This window comes from Elaeis guineensis, chromosome 13 (genome assembly GCF_000442705.2).
Source record: "Elaeis guineensis isolate ETL-2024a chromosome 13, EG11, whole genome shotgun sequence".
NCBI classification, from domain to species: Eukaryota; Viridiplantae; Streptophyta; class Magnoliopsida; order Arecales; family Arecaceae; genus Elaeis; species Elaeis guineensis.
Window position 1 is genome coordinate 16,627,616 of NC_026005.2, and position 15,817 is coordinate 16,643,432.

The 15,817-nt window shown below is 38.0% G+C and overlaps 3 protein-coding genes across 6 annotated transcripts in view; 1 reads left to right on the top strand and 2 right to left on the bottom strand.

Annotated features, from left to right (window-relative positions):
* Positions 1-939: 939 nt before the first annotated feature.
* Positions 940-2,707, top strand: LOC105056399 (U-box domain-containing protein 21). The gene has a single exon (XM_010938589.3). It carries the CDS (start codon positions 1,073-1,075, stop codon positions 2,399-2,401), a length of 1,329 nt encoding a protein of 442 aa, XP_010936891.1. The 5' UTR covers positions 940-1,072; the 3' UTR covers positions 2,402-2,707.
* A 2,890-nt stretch (positions 2,708-5,597) lies between these two features.
* On the bottom strand, positions 5,598-12,019 carry LOC105056401 (uncharacterized). Of its 3 annotated transcripts, XR_002165950.3 has the most exons (6): positions 11,763-12,016; positions 11,584-11,666; positions 9,303-9,358; positions 9,097-9,214; positions 7,671-7,794; positions 5,900-5,981 (listed from the first exon to the last, which is right to left on the bottom strand). XR_002165950.3 is itself a non-coding variant. In XM_010938590.4 (5 exons), exons 1-4 carry the CDS (start codon positions 11,932-11,934, stop codon positions 9,136-9,138), a joined length of 390 nt encoding a protein of 129 aa, XP_010936892.1. In that variant the 5' UTR covers positions 11,935-12,016; the 3' UTR covers positions 5,598-5,981; positions 9,097-9,135. The 3 variants fall into 3 exon arrangements, 1 of the variants encoding a protein (XP_010936892.1); XM_010938590.4 differs by lacking the exon at positions 7,671-7,794 and having other exon boundaries at positions 5,598-5,981; XR_833839.4 differs by lacking the exon at positions 7,671-7,794 and having other exon boundaries at positions 9,303-9,368; positions 11,763-12,019.
* Positions 12,020-12,883: 864 nt separating this feature from the next.
* The window catches only part of LOC105056402 (THO complex subunit 2), a 41,972-nt gene continuing 39,038 nt past the window's right edge, over positions 12,884-15,817 (bottom strand). Inside the window, exons 31-32 of one of the 2 annotated variants that reach the window (XM_010938593.4) lie at positions 14,621-14,922; positions 12,884-13,597 (exon numbers count right to left, since the gene is read on the bottom strand). In XM_010938593.4, coding sequence (XP_010936895.1) covers positions 13,531-13,597; positions 14,621-14,922 — 369 coding nt within the window. In that variant the 3' untranslated portion in view covers positions 12,884-13,530. The remainder of the gene's footprint in view (positions 13,598-14,620; positions 14,923-15,817) is intronic. The other variant, XM_073247303.1, reaches the window with a different exon arrangement.

A 15,817-nucleotide genomic window follows, 5' to 3' on the forward strand; every position in this document is an offset into this window, starting at 1 on the left:
GGTTGCTTCAAACCTACCTAAGCTGGCACCGTAGTTTTCTTAATCCATCCTCTGAAAAGATTGGTCGAATTAATCATCCTGCTCTACTCCAAGCATGCATGTGGACATAGTCTAGAAAGTCTAGTCCAATTTTAAGTTGTTTAACAAAGCTCACGTTATGCTCGTCCAAAAGAAAATTTTGGAGGAACGTACAAGGTGTAGGAAACATGGTGAAGAAACGAGAAAGCATATCCTCGTCTAGTTTCCAGCATGCCTGTTGGCCAAACTGATGAAGACCTGTTAGTTTTATTAATGTATCCAAAATATATATGCCAGGCTTACAAGAGATGAGCCCACAACCTATCAAATTCTTTCTAGATGTTCATGTTCGGTTTTGTTCACTGGTTTTACTAGAAGATGAGCCAATATTTGGTCCAATATTGCAAGCAGGGATCTTCTAAAAATGAATATTAATTGGTTTTGGAATGCTTTCCTTTTCTAACCTATTTTTCTAGATAAAGCTGAAGAACACATTCCACAAGGGAGAATGCATCTAAGTTGGTCTGATGGAAAGGACACTAAAAAAAAAAAAAATCCCTTGGTCGACCATGAGAAGAGGCTAAGCTGGTCGTAAGTAGGACTTGGAAAAGGTAAGAAGTGAGAACCTCAAAGCATACAGAGCCAAATGACGACACAATTGAACCGGTCCACCGATTCGTTGACGAGCCGCTGGTCAACCGGGTCAGACATCCCAATTTTATTTGCCCCACCTTTCCTTCAATAATTTAAGAAACCCAAAAGCCTGTTACCGTTTCCCCCCCGCGGTTTACACATTCAAACTTTCAACGGTCAACATTCAAATCAGGAGCCGAAACCTGTACAACCCCTCCCTCTTTGAACCATTCCCTCCTCATCTCTCCATTCTTTGGACAAAATTATATATAGATAGGTTCCCACTTGCCTTCCCCTCGTTCCAATTCACAATTCTAAAACCTCAAAGCCCAAGTTGAATTAATCTAACCTTCTCTTCTTTCTTAGTTTCTCTATCTACCAATTGCCTGCAACTCCATTGCTCCATCACAAGATTTTGTTCATGGCTTCTAAATGGAGGACAAAGAAGGCTGACCTAAAGACTAATTTAGCTAAGAGGAGGCCGGACATTGCTGAGTTGTCGATCCCGACCCACTTCCGATGCCCGATTTCTCTCGACCTCATGAAGGACCCGGTGACGGTGGCGACGGGGATCACCTACGACCGTCAGAGCATCGAGACATGGCTCGACATGGAAAACATGACATGCCCGGTTACGAATCAGGAGCTCAACGTCGAGGACCTCATACCGAACCATTCGATTCGGAAGATGATACAGGATTGGTGTGTGGCAAACCATTCCTATGGGATTGAAAGGATACCCACACCCAAGATCCCTGTGACCGCAGCCCAGGCCTCGGAGATCCTATCGGGGATCGCCACGGCCAGCCGGAAAGGGGAGACGACGAAGTGCCGTGAATTGGTGGTGAAGGTCAAAGCCTTTGCCAAGGAGAGTGAGAGGAACCGGAGATGCTTCATGTCTAAAGGTGCTTGTCGTGCCTTGGCTGCCTCATTCAGCGCTTTTGCTAGTGGTCCCTCGGAGAATTCGACGGCCGGAGTTCTGGAAGATATCTTATCAGCATTGGCCTTCATGCTTCCACTAGATGAGGAAGCCGCTTGGCATATCGGGTCGCCGGAGTCTCTAAATTCGATGGTGTCGATCTTGAAAGGTGGCGACTTGGCCGGAAGGCTTAGTGCAGTCTTGGTGGTGAAGGAGCTTGTTTCAGCCAACAGAGAGTGGGTGGAGGTCATGGCCAAGACCGAGGGGCTAATTGAAGCAATGGTCCAGCTGATCAAAGAGCCCATCTTTCCTCAGGCCACAAAGGCCTCCCTGGTGGCCACCTTCTACATGGTGAACTCCGACGAGAGGACGGCGTCGAGGTTCGTGGACTTGGGTTTGGTCCCTGTGCTCCTAGATATCCTTGTCGACACCGAAAAAAGCATGTGTGAGAAGGCATTGGCCGTGCTCAGTGGTCTCTTGAGCTGCGAGGAGGGTAGGGAGAAGGCCTACGAGCATGCCCTGACGATGCCGGTGTTGGTTAAGAAGATGTTTCGGGTCTCCGACATGGCGACCGAGTTCGTGGTCTCAGCCCTGTGGAAGCTCTGCAAGAACTACAAGGAAGAAGAGGAGGAGGGAGAAAGGAGAGGTGGGTGTTTGGTGGAGGCTCTACAAGTAGGGGCCTTTCAGAAGCTCTTACTTCTCTTGCAGGTAGGATGTGGTGGCTCAACCAAGGAGAAGGCCACTGATCTCCTCAAATTATTGAATGGTTATACGAGTAGGGCTGAGTGCATTGATACCATGGATTTTAGGGGGCTGAAGAGGCCCTCTTGAATGATGATGGTCTGATGGTTCATAGGAGTATGTTAGATATCAAGGGAGATTCAGTTTTGAGTGTGTGATAGAATTCTATGTACAAAATATTAGAATTCAAAAAATGATTCGTTCCATGCCACAAAAGGAGGATTCTTTGTCATCTTTTTATAGTTTTGGTTGCTTGCTTATCGTTGTTATACTTCCAATGCTACAAATTGTATGTATTGTGATCATGGTTAACCGGCCTTTCCTTGCACTTCAGATCTTGAGGGGATGAGATCCAAACACCGCGTTCATTCTATTTTTCGTTTCGATGTCTGTTCTCAATTTAAGGAACATGGAATTGGCCTTAGATTGTTGAAAGCATTAGTTCACAAGTAGTATGTTTGGTCTCCATTAGCATAGGTGTTCGAAGCTGAAACTATCAACCCTGGTCCCTACCAAGGCCAGTTGCCCACATTGTAGAGTGTGGGAGAATATCGGAATAGAGAGTCATAAATATGCATTTATTTTATTTTTGTTTCAATGCTTATTCTCAGTTTAAGGAAATATGCGTATGGAGAATCATATATTAAAATTTGCTCGATTGACATGGAGATGATGGTAGGATTTTGTATGTAGGTTATCAGCATCCAACTTCTAATATTTCACCAACTGCACTAGCTGGCATCCTTAATATCATCAGTAAATTCTTAAATAACATGCAATGTCATATCCATCAAATGGTCCTTCAAATCAACCAACATCCACCCCTTCTTAGGCAATATCACCAAGTTATTTGTGAGAAGTCATTATTTCATGACTTTCACTAATTATTACTAATCTAGTTATATCTCCATAATTGCTTCTGCCATTGTATTTAAACAGCCACAACCTTAAATTCTTTGGGCAAGACTTGATAGTTATAGCTTCTTCCTTTTTTTTTTTCTCTTTTCTACATTTCCCTTACTTTTGAAGTTTTCTATCACCCAAGTTGCTTGCCAGGAAGTGTGTGAAACTTGGAAGTAGGTACGAGCTAGAAACAACAATTAATTAATGTACCTTAGAAATGGTTGCCAACTTGGATTCCCATCCTTTTACTCAGGTTACAATATCCAGGAGATGGTGACTGGGCTCCAGATTTCGTGCCGAGACTTGGTGCGATGCGGTGGGGATGGAAGGGAACGCCCGGTCGCTTTTCCACGCCAACCATCAACACGGTCTCTACTGTACGAACCCCGTCTCGCGCGGCTTTTCCTTATATTCATATATGTTTCCTCGATAAATTCTATCCTATTCATATCCGTGGATTCTATTCTGTTCGTATTGATAGAAATTGACCCAACCTTATTGTTTTCTCATGCATCCAAACATTCCACATTTCTTTTTTTCCCCAAAGAATTAAGCCTCGTAAGCAACTTCAAAGTGATGGGATATTCATATATCACCTCAAATAGCAGGTACAGAGATGCACGGAATTTAAAGTAATTGAGAAGAAAAACGTCACAAGCACGCATGCATGCACATAGATACACATATGAATGTGTATGTATGCATGTGTAAAGAAAGAGAGATCACAAATGACAAATACATGCTGGAACCCTGGAATAGACACCAAGAGGTGCATTAGAATGAAGCAGTGGAAATGGTAGCAAAATTTTCTGGATGATATGACGGGCACCTTTTATTCAACCACAACATGGCAGCCACCTAGCTGGCCTCATGTACAAATTTCTTCCAATATCGGCGGGAAAGTATACGTACCTTAAAAACTATCCCTTTGTCAAACATTTTTTTTTACATTAATCATGCAAATCTTTTACTCGGTCAATCTTTTGACACCGACCAAGCTTGAAGGCTGCATATAGCACGAGTCTTGAAAGCTGCATTCGTGAAACGTCCATATAATTTAACGTCCTCTACCTGCGTTATGATTTCAAATGAGCAATGCAGTCATGATCATGCTTGGGTTGATGCATGGCTTGACAAATGTTTAATCAACTAGTAAACAAGACTAGCTGGAGGTTAAGGGGCTTAAAGCCGAGCTTAAGAATTGTTTGGGTTTCTAGAGTTTTTCCAGTGTTTTAAATATATATTTTACTTTGATCTAGAATATTTGGCAAATTCACCATTAATTTAACAGCCAAAATGTACCAATCAACAACATTTACACCAGCAATATTAAATTAGACTTTTTGCATATACATATATCCTTATAAAAACAGCTTATTATATATTTACTTTCTGAAAATCATTATTTACATATATATACCCTTTAGATTGTCATGTTTTTGCGAAGATACCCCTCCTACTAAACTTTTGACTAACAATATTAAAAATAACCATTTTAAGTTTAAAAGGATGCCATTACCCTTTCATTATTCTTGAAATGCTTCATATTTAATTTATGTTATAAAGAGCTATGTTTTTGTATTATTTTTTTAAGGATATAAATGTACAAAGATGATAAAGTCATTTTGTACTTAAAAAATTATGTACTAGCTCTGCTAGATAAAATTATATTGAGAGGCGTACCCCGGAAAAAATTGGAAGATTTGAAAAGATATATATAAATAGATATTTTTGAAGGGAAAATATGTGATAAGCCGTATATATGCAAAAAGCTACTAGATTTTAATTATTGAAAACAGCTTCATTTAAAGAAAGTGTTCCTAATTAGATCAATTCCAGCTCAGAGATAACTAAATTGCACTCAACTATGGAAGTTAGGCTTGAACTTACGATAAGCCAACTCGAGTTAGCTTAAGCTCTAGACCATACATCCAACCAAATTATACTTGAATCATGAAAAGGATAGTTCTTCTTCCCATTTTGTTTGTTTGGGCAAAATTCAGTACAACTATAACTCTTGATTCACTCAAATAAGGCCCAATTATAACTCTTGCCATCCTCCAGCTATCACCAATAAAAGAATTGATTTAAGACTTTTCTTTAAGCAAACAAACATGATTAGCAATGCAAGAGTAGCCAAGGATTGGCTTCTAGATGCTTGCTTACAGGACCTGATCTGATGGACTAACGTTTTGAAAGTTCGGCATGTTATCATCAGTAATATGCCGTCTCTTGCCAACAAAAGCAACGCTCACAATGAGATAATGTGAAAGGCAAGCACAATTAACATGCGTTCCTGTTGAAAGCCCCATGAAATTAGAATTTTTGAGGTGTCATTTGGCATGGGACCCCTATCTGCTATCATCCATCACAAAAGAATGAATAAAATCAAACATATACCGCAGCTATCCATTCTCACAAAATAAGTTTAGAAGACTCCAAGCGTAGAATTGATCTCATCTATGTTAACCCAGTCCAGGGCATGACGAAGCAAGATCCACTCTTCAAAGTTCAAACCATGCTGTTGAATATTGACCAATTTTGTATAATATGCTAAGGAAGCACTACACAATCAGGGATAGGGTCTATATTCTAAGAAAGACTAACTACTTCGACTTCAGAAAATAGCAAGTGAACACATCTTCATTAGCTCTTACTATCTGGAAAATTCATTTAATCGTGATGCTCAAATCTTCTAACTGATTGTTAACATCTACCATATGGATGATTGTTAACAGAATCTCAATGAGAGCCCTGCCAGTTTCACCTGTGCAACAAAATAGACAAGGATACAAGAATCAGTACACTGCCTCCTACAAAATGGCCAGGCAAATATATTGAACCAAAAACAAAGGCTGCACCACATAAATTCAAATTTAGCATAAAAATTTAGCAATAGTATATAGACATTATTTTTTCTATAAACAAAGGGCAACAAAATGTCTAGTTTTGAATTAGAAATAGGTCAGGGAAAGTTCATGTAAATTAAAATTCTCGATGCATATGTCCTTCTGTAGAGAGCTATATATCTTCAACATGCCAGGCAATAATTTATAAAGTTCGCTTATTGTACAAGCACTCACAAATCAAGAAAAAAAATTAAATTCACATGAATAAAAATTCTTGATTCACATGTTTTTCTGTAGAAAAATATATCTTTAACATTCCAGGAAAGAATCTATGAAATTCGTAAATTGTACAAGCAGTCACATGTGTGGAACTCAAAATAATTTGGCTTGGTCAAGGCTAAATTACAGGTAACAATGAAGAACGTTTGCTGAAAATTAAAAAAGAAATTAGGTGTTCAGAAAGTCCACAGAACTAGCGTAAAGATGAACTTTAGCAATAATACCTGCAGAGGCTAAGACATGAGATCACCAATAACAGAAATTATTACCATCATTAACCTATAATTCATGAGAATTTCGGTGTCATGAATAATTAGTGAACATCTGCGAAGAACCAAACATCTGTAGACTACATAATTTGTGGAAAGAAAATCCTAAACAATACATTTATTTTAGTATAGCTTTGAACCATTCAGCCACTGGAAAGTTCATTTATAATTTGAAATAATCTCGATTCGATGGAATATATACTTAAATAGTTCAAGGCTTAACTTCCAAAAAGGTGGGCAGATGGACTAAACAAGAAGAGAAGATTTTCTTGCACGCAATTCATCTATCCATGTTCCATTTGGTGCAAGAATATTCACTTGTTGACATTAATCCAAACATAACAAGGACAGCTAGTCGTGCCTAAAGTAGGATATACAGGTAAAAACAACAAGACCAGGATATTATAGTGCACATTATATTCCAAAGCCAAATCAATATTGTCTCTCAAAATCGTTCTGTACCATACGATTATGCACACAGAGCATTCAGAAAAGAAGAGGAAATTTTGGAATAATTAAATCTGCAAGTCCTCAGGTTCCATCAAAAGCAAGGTCACTGATTTGGTAAAATTTGATCTTCATCATACAGTAGATTATTGAAGTAAAAAGCCACACATTTTACTTTATAACCAGACACCTCCCATTCCTGGAAAAGAAAAAGGAAATCAAAAAGGAAAAAAAAAAGGGAGGAAAAACCACATGTATCAACAAACAGCCTCTCTTCACCTCTCTCCGTAATCTACCATCTGCTTATTAATCCACCCCGAGAATTCCACCAGCTTTGCCCCTCTACACACCTCAGCTCCAGCCTCCTGTCTCTTCACCTTCCCATCCCATTCGACCCATCATGAGAAACAACCATTGCAGCTAAAGTTTATTATAATTGTTTTCCCTCCCCAAATCGCATATGATGGAGACGGAGTTGAGGGAAGGAGGATAGCTCAAGAAGTAAAAGAAGAAAAATTCACTGTTAGAAAAGTGATATGATAAAAGAAGTTGAAGAATAAAAGCAGCAAGAGTGGGAGAGACAGATATCTCCAAAATCCCAAACACACTTACCCGCACAGAACTTACTGAACACAAACCCGAACATAGTGTGCCCGGTTCCAACCCTCTACCTAACATCTCAAGAGTCTTGAATCTTTATCAAAACATACCCAAATTCCACCTCCAAAAGTAACCCCTAAAACAACCAAAAATACAAGAAAATTAATAAAAATCTAACCCATGGCTTAGTAGATGGAACATTGGAATCAAATGAAATTTTGGTGACTAATACATAATTTTTCCATTCAAGTTTACAAAACCATCAATATAAACATCAATACAAGCATGATCTGGTTGCCTACGAGAGAAGAGCTCAACATAGGTACTATATGATAAGTTAGAAATGCTTCTTTATAATCTTTACAATATGTACATAATTCTCAGATGGGCTAGGAATGAGTAAGTCCTCGAGATCCAATGTTTGTTATTCTGTAAAGATTACCACAACCTGAGGGCTGGAGCTAGAGAAGGTAGAATCACACTTCAAATAGAACCTCTATATGATCTCATTAGTACGAGGTTATCCAGTCCTACTTCTTCAAGAAGGTCTACTTGAAGAATAAGTTGAAAGATATACACCATTGGACAATTTAAATTCGAACTATTTTGACGACAACAAAAATGGCCTACGTAAAGTGATAAAACTTCATATAAGTCCTCCAGCTGCGTGCAAAAAGAAATTTTCTATGAAGTTTCGGCTTGGAATATTCAAAGTAGAGACAAATAGCCATACAGCCTCGTAAGACAACTTGGACTGAATAGAATAACATCCAGATATCAGAGACATTTAACAGAACTACAGAATACACAAAATACATACATGCACACATGTATTTAAGTATGCATGGATATAACAGAAGTAATAACTATCCTTAATTATGTGTAAACCACAGAGAAAAATGAACTCTGAGAAATATATGATGAAATATGCTTCATACAAAAAGATATTAATTGAAGGTACATCAGTATCAAAAAATATATGCTACTCTTCCCATTTTCAGAGCACAATTTAAGCAGTATATTTGAATCATTGCTTGGATCATATCTGCACATAAATGCCAGGAGTACTAAAATATGCCACTTAGAAATAAGTAACTTGAGTAATTATTTTGCAAGTATTCCACTATCAACAAAATGCCAACACTATTATTAACATGATACTCACAATCTGGAAACTGCTCCATTCAAAAGTTGGTGATGTAAAAGATCATTACTCATGTAAACAAACAAACAACCAGAAACAGTACCAGCGTCGATGATCTACCAGCGTCGATGATCAATAGCCTTGCATGAAACTTGCCTAACTATCTTGTTAAGAAATAAATAATATCAACATTGAAGAATAGTTCATCTAGGGTAAATGCACTAATGTTAACCATACAATAAACCCGTGTCCTAAGCTTATACACAATAATACTCAGAAAGGGAATGCAGTTACCTCTAGATAGATTAACAGTTATTGATCTGATTATAAAAGCTACTGCTCTTTGAGACGCTTCTCAACTTCTTCCAGTTCCTTTATCTCCTTATGGTATTTGCAAACACGGTAGATACACCTGTTTGATCAAATAAAGAAAATGTTCTTGAGAAAAAACAAACACAAAGTTTGCATGCTAAATAGAGAAAGATCACATGATACAGTACCAATAAAGGAGACATGCCGAAACACACAGAATAACATTCCTTTGAGCTTTGAAAATCTGCAGAGCACTTTGGCATCATATTAGTTGTATAATACTCCACAACTTCAAAAAGTTGAAAACTATTGCCTCTGCCAAGATTGTGGACACTGTTTGTTCAATTAGAAAGGTCCTTATTCTAAGAATTTTAAGCTTTATCATTTTTTTTTAAATCTTATTCACTCTTTTCAAGGAGATACCTCCTCCACAAAAAGTAAGGGTTTTCAAATCACTTCTCAAGCTTGCATTAAGGTATCTTAAGTTTCTTACATGTCCCAGACCACGATGAACCTTGACACACAACCCAAATATTACAGTATTAACCTATACTGAAGCATATTATATAACATATTGACAAAGTTGGCAAATGATCTGGTGGTACATATCATGATTTGCAGCATATTAATATGCTGGGCAACAACAAGAGCCAATTCACTTATGATGCTGGTCTCTTTTACATTGCTAAGTAATTTTTGATAATTATTTGTATTGCTTATGCATCTAAGACTCTCCTACCCATAATTTACCGTATTTAAGTAATAATAGTCTCTTACCAGTTTTTTAGCCTAAAATGAATTCCATACACACACCTTCACCATGGTGTAGGCTGTAGGTAAGAGAAAAACATATGTTATTTGACATACTAAGAACAATATAAGAACTATCAAACTCTAGCCAGTCATGTATTCAGCCTTGCTCTTTATAAGGGTAATGGGTAATTAGAAAAACAAAAATGGTGGACCAGAACAGTTTAGAACAAAACATGGTCAATATTTTATAATCACATGAACCTAGGCCGTAGTCAAGGCTATAAGCACTCTATACCTAGGTTTCTATACTTCATTGTATCTGGTTCCAATCTTAATGCATAAGCACCATAGCTGAGCAAATGATTACCTAAATAATAAACCCCTCTTTGCCAATAGTTTTTATCAAGGGATAAAGCCAAAATCATAAGACACCTGTCCAAATCCTTCGTTAGAAGTCAAAATTCCTTCCATACCATCTTAGTATTTTCTTTTCCCTCCAAACCACTTCCGCAAATCCAAACACCTCTCCAAACTAGGGCTGCCCAGATCTTAGTTTCACAAGCACATAAAATATGTACCAAAACTACCCCCCATATATTCCATAAAAATATACTTATTAATCATATAAAATATTATAATAAAATATTAATATATTTATTAATATATTCCATAAAATATGTTTATTAGTCCTTAAATTATTAATTCTATAAAGATATATTTATTGTTATCATATTTTTAATTTATACTTATAATACAATATTTTTAATGCTAATATTTATTTTGATTAGGAAAATAAGGCAAATAGAAGTAATACATTAAATAATTTTATTATATAAATGTAAAGTATACTAATATATTTCTACTAGAATTTAAAACTATCATCAAATCATAATATGACGATAATATGATTAACAATATATTATAATATAATATATATCATCAATACAATATATATAATATCAATATAATATAATATCACATATAATATTGATATTATATATTAACATTATATTATTTATTTCCACTGGATTAAGGGATATTTTTGTCTTCAAATTTCAGCCCATGATCACGATCTTAGAGTGATTTTGAATTCTCGACCTCAAGGACACATCCCATCATTAGGTTGGGCAGAGATTTGATGAGTAGAGATAATTTTGGATCACTGTCACATAGGATCAATATCGTGCAACCAACCATGGTGATCTCATCACCTTCACCCATATCACCGTTGATTTTGGGATAACCACCCCACACCAAACGCCCTACCTAATCATCATGGCAAAGGAACCTCGAACTAAATGGTTCTGGTGAACACATAATTGAGTCAGAAAGTCTCGCAATAAAGATCCAACTGAAACCAGGCCGACTAGACATCTATCTTGAGACGGATAAACTGACGAAGAAACAAAATCAAATCTACCTAGATCATAAGGAAAATCCACACTGCTGGAAAGTTTCCAACAATCAGCCACACAATCGTTATTTGTCACACCGAAAGAAGGAAATATTGCCAAAAAAATGTTTTTCCATCATCCAACCCTACAAAGAGGACATCCGACGTTTAGCGTGGCCAAAATTCCTCAATAAAGGCACAAAATCGTTTCCTAAATTGAAATGCTAATTGAACAGCCAAAGGGCAACCGAACGCCGTTCTTGAGAAAACCCACCTCATAATTAATTGCTAAAAATAAGTCAAGCAACGAGCGAGAGGCTTACAGACTTCTCGTATCGGATCCTCTCGTCCGTGGTGCAGACGTCGCCGGCGCAGATCAGTCGGTGCTCGCTTTTCCAGTGAAGATCTACAAACACAGAAGGAAACAGAGATCAGATCAAGCTATCGTCCAATCGGAAAGAGATGATCGACGACTTGGGGAAGGATAGGGAGCGGGAAGGACCCAAGAGCTGGAAGGCGGCGAAGGGGATGACGCCGCCAAGGGGCTGGAGGGCGAGGGAGGCGAGGGCGACGATCCGAGACTTGATGAGCCTCGGGGCCGGGAGGGTCACCAGAACCGCCGCCGCCGCCTCTGCCGCCACCACCCACGACAGGATCATCCACTGCAGCCCCATTCTTCTCCGATCGAGTAATTCTAATTCCCCCTCTTCTCTCTTCCTCTCTCTCGCGAAGCTTCAAAGACGCAGACGAAAGAAGCAAGAAAAGAACAAGGAGCTAGCGGTGATATTACCGCTTCCGCTCGGACGTGCGAGCATGCGTACAAATTTCTATGCGGACTTCTCTTAAACTTGTTGCAGCTATTTTGACCGTAGGGCATAATATCCATGATATTGCTGTTCCAGGTCGGTCTTATTGTATCGGGAACTCCCTCAAAATTATAAGAATTAACATCCACGCTCAAATTTTATAGTCACCAATTTCAATCTTTTATGGTCACCAATTTCATTTTTCTTGTTCCAAAATGGCCACAGACTGTTAAGATGGTTGGATCTTGCGTTACTCAAAACTCTTTTCATACGCTACTCTGCTAGGGGCACGGCACAAATCCAATAGCACAACCCCATCATTAAAAAATTAATTAAGTAAAGAGCCAATTCATTTTTTTTCTTTTTTAACACTATATTTTCGGGCATAGAGATTGACGTCTGCTAGTCCAATGGAGGGATCAAGGCCATCTATACTTGCATTCCCACGCATCGTAAATGCCAAAGATCTAGTATGATATACAATACAAACCATATACAATTGGCAGCCAATCATGTCCTGCATCTCTAGCAGTGTTTGTATAAGACCGCACCGTGTTTTGGACTCGAGAAATTTTAAATGAACATTCAGTCCATACCGGAATTCCTCCAATTGGTTAACCATCAGGTAATCAAGCTGTAAGTACTGTTGTTTAACATCCGTGCTCGTGAAAATCAAAGAGACTCTGTTGTCCAATGCTTTAGTCGTTATTGGATCATCACATTACCACCAAAACAAAACACAGCTCACCAGGAAACAAGCAAGGCTTTAGTAATTGACAAGCATGTGGAGTTAGAAAACAAACGTACAACAGAAAAATACCCGGGTTCCCCCGGAAATAATCATTCTGAATGCTTACAGATTTTGCTTTGAAACAGTCAACAGGTAGTATACAACCACAACTCCAGGTATCAATTTGACACATTGAAGGATGACAAATGCAACTTTAGGAGCTGTGAACGAGTAATAAATACTGGGACAATAAATGTGTTACATTATGCAAGGAAGCCATTTTATAATTACACTAAGTCCAAGTGGGTTTCCTTCTGTATTTCAAAATCTCTATCACATAGATGTGCGCACCTGAGTGCCACAAGGATTTGTGTCCCATTTTTCTAGTTCAATCTGCATGTTCCAATGCACAAAGCTTTACAGAGCCATGCACGCATACAATATGTCAAGATCTGATACACCAAAACCGGATATCTCCATTAGAGACACTCCAGGCTTAGCCAGTATCCATGATCAATAAAGACCACCACAATGGACCAACTTTGCCTACCCAAACTGATATCATGCATCTGCATCAGACACATCAGTCTGCACGCTACTACCAAAAATTGTAGTAGAAACCTAAATGACAGATGCGCTTCCCTGCCCTAGCCCGTCATAGTTGCAGTTGATATGGGTGCACAATAACTCTGGCCAACCAAAAAAAAGTCTTGCAATACTCTCCATGCTGATGTCTACTTGCGATGCTTTTTCTTGGCATCAGTCCTTCGCTTGTCCTCCTCCCATTCTCTTTCATGCAACCTAAAGTTTGACAGGTCAAGGACATTCAATCCAGAATAATCCATATGTTCACTCACATACAGATAAAATGAAGTTGCACAGATAGATCTTCAAAATTGCAAAAGTATATGGAAAAGATAGAAATCGATCCAACTGAGATGCAAATATCATATGGCAATCAACTCTGTTTTGTCAACCCAAGAATTTTTTTTCTTTTTGCATGTTAACCCAACCAAGATTTGCCAGATTTGTCTAAATTACTCAAGGACAAAATTGAGTTTATATCCTACCCTCTCAACTTTAACCAGGGTCTAATAACTCGAAATTCAATCAACTGAACTTGTTTAAGAGTCATGTTCAAGCAACGAAACAGTATGATCGCTTTATCAAAGTCACATGCAACACATGAAATTCATAATGTTTCAGTTTTTTTTTAAAAAAAAAAAAAACTGAAAAAGGATTACAGGTTATGGCTAGAATGGTGGTCAAGGAAAACCATATTCACGATTGCACTCAGACTGTGATAATGTGCATGCTTGTATGCTGCTTTGAGAAAGAAATATGCGATGGACGGCACATGATCCTGTTGTATATAGTGTATTAGTGTATATGATGGATATCACACGTTGGCAAATCTCGTTCTCTGATTCCTTAAAAAGGGAAATCTCAAAAGCAACTGCACTTCCACTTAGCACAACTTTATAAGCAGTACCAAATAAGAGCACGAAAGAAAATGGTGAATTGAAGATTGAGTTCAAAAATATCGTCACTCAGACCTCCAACACTGAAAAAGGAATGAATCCTGCTTCTGCCCTTGTAACTAAAATAGGTTTATATGGTGAAAACATAATTTTTCATTGTGATACAGATGAAAAGTTACCTCATATGAATAGAATAACTAAAACATTTTCTGCAAAATATTCAAATGCTTCTGTAAAACGAAAGAGATTCGATGACCTGACAACACAAGGCTGTCACACTAAAGATGGTGGTGCAAAATAAGTCTGTAAAAGATTAAAATACTAATTCAATAGTCAAGGATACTGATCAGTCTCCCGACGATTGATCTTGCTTGCAGCTTCCTTGCCATGCATTCTTGGAACTTCATCCGCATAAACAGCCCGATGCTGCCCCATCCCTTTCCTGTCTCCCCTTTCCCTTGAATCGAATGATTGAGACATTCCCGTTGCAAGCAGTGGGGGAGGTGGTGGAATGACCGGTGAATACTCCCCACCAGCTTCAGAAGAGGATGTATGGTCTCTTTTAAGTTTTCGCCGCTTGGAGGCTGCAGTAGAGTCCACATCATCCTTCAGTATGTTCCCCTTATCTCGGTCCCTTTCTTCTGCCTACAGAAGCATTAAGAAAATGTAAATATATCCCTGGATAGAGAAACTGCTCTTTCCCCTGCTATATGTATAGAAACAATTAGTATACAAATTAAATGACTGCATTGCATGCTGACTCATAAATTTCATATATGATTCCTTGCAACAACCTTGACCTATAAAACTTTCAACTTTGTTCTACAGGAAGGCAAGATGGAGAAATCAGATTCAGGATTATATTCTCTCAATGAACTGGATTGGACTTTGTCCAATCCTTTCACAAAAAAAATAAAAAAAAAATTAAAAAAATAAAAAAGATCAGGGCTATGGAGCTGGTTGGAGGCAGCAAAGAAATATCATTAGGAGCAAAAATAATGAGCACTGGCAATTGACTGGCTCACAGATGAAAACATACTTACAGAGACTAAAAACAACAAAGGGATCACAATGAAATAATTGCATGTCTATAATCCTTAGAGATATATTTGTTTGAGAACTAAGAGAAAAGACATGCAGGCCTAAATCTTCTTTGGTATCAATTGGCAAGAGAAAAGAAGAATATAGAGAGCTAAAATTTTGTCTAAGAGGCTCAAATTTCTCCTCAAATATGTAATAATAATGAGAAAATAACAAAAACTCACATGGACTAGGATAAGTCATCCTTATCCTAATAACATTCTCCACAATTTTTCAGTTCAACCAAACACAAGAAAATTCAACCTGTACTTTTATTTTCTTCCAGTGCTTTGCTTTACTTTTATTTCATTTTCCTGGCAGCCAATCAAATCCTAAATTCCAACTCCTTGAGCAACATCATACTTGGGGCCTGTTTGGACGGTTGGGCTGAAAATCCTATGGGATTCGTGGGTTGTGCCAGTACAACCAACAAAATCATAAGATTACAAACTAGGCAATA

Excerpts from the sequence above, each read along its gene's own strand:
- LOC105056399 (XM_010938589.3), top strand. The coding sequence starts at position 1,073 with ATGGCTTCTAAATGGAGGACAAAGAAGGCTGACCTAAAGACTAATTTA.
- LOC105056401 (XM_010938590.4), bottom strand. The coding sequence starts at position 11,934 with ATGGGGCTGCAGTGGATGATCCTGTCGTGGGTGGTGGCGGCAGAGGCG. Across the intron at positions 9,359-11,583 it reads GGATCCGATACGAGAAGTCT|ATTTTCAAAGCTCAAAGGAA; the intron begins GTAAGCCTCTCG and ends AGTGCTCTGCAG. Across the intron at positions 9,215-9,302 it reads TCGGCATGTCTCCTTTATTG|GTGTATCTACCGTGTTTGCA; the intron begins GTACTGTATCAT and ends TTGATCAAACAG.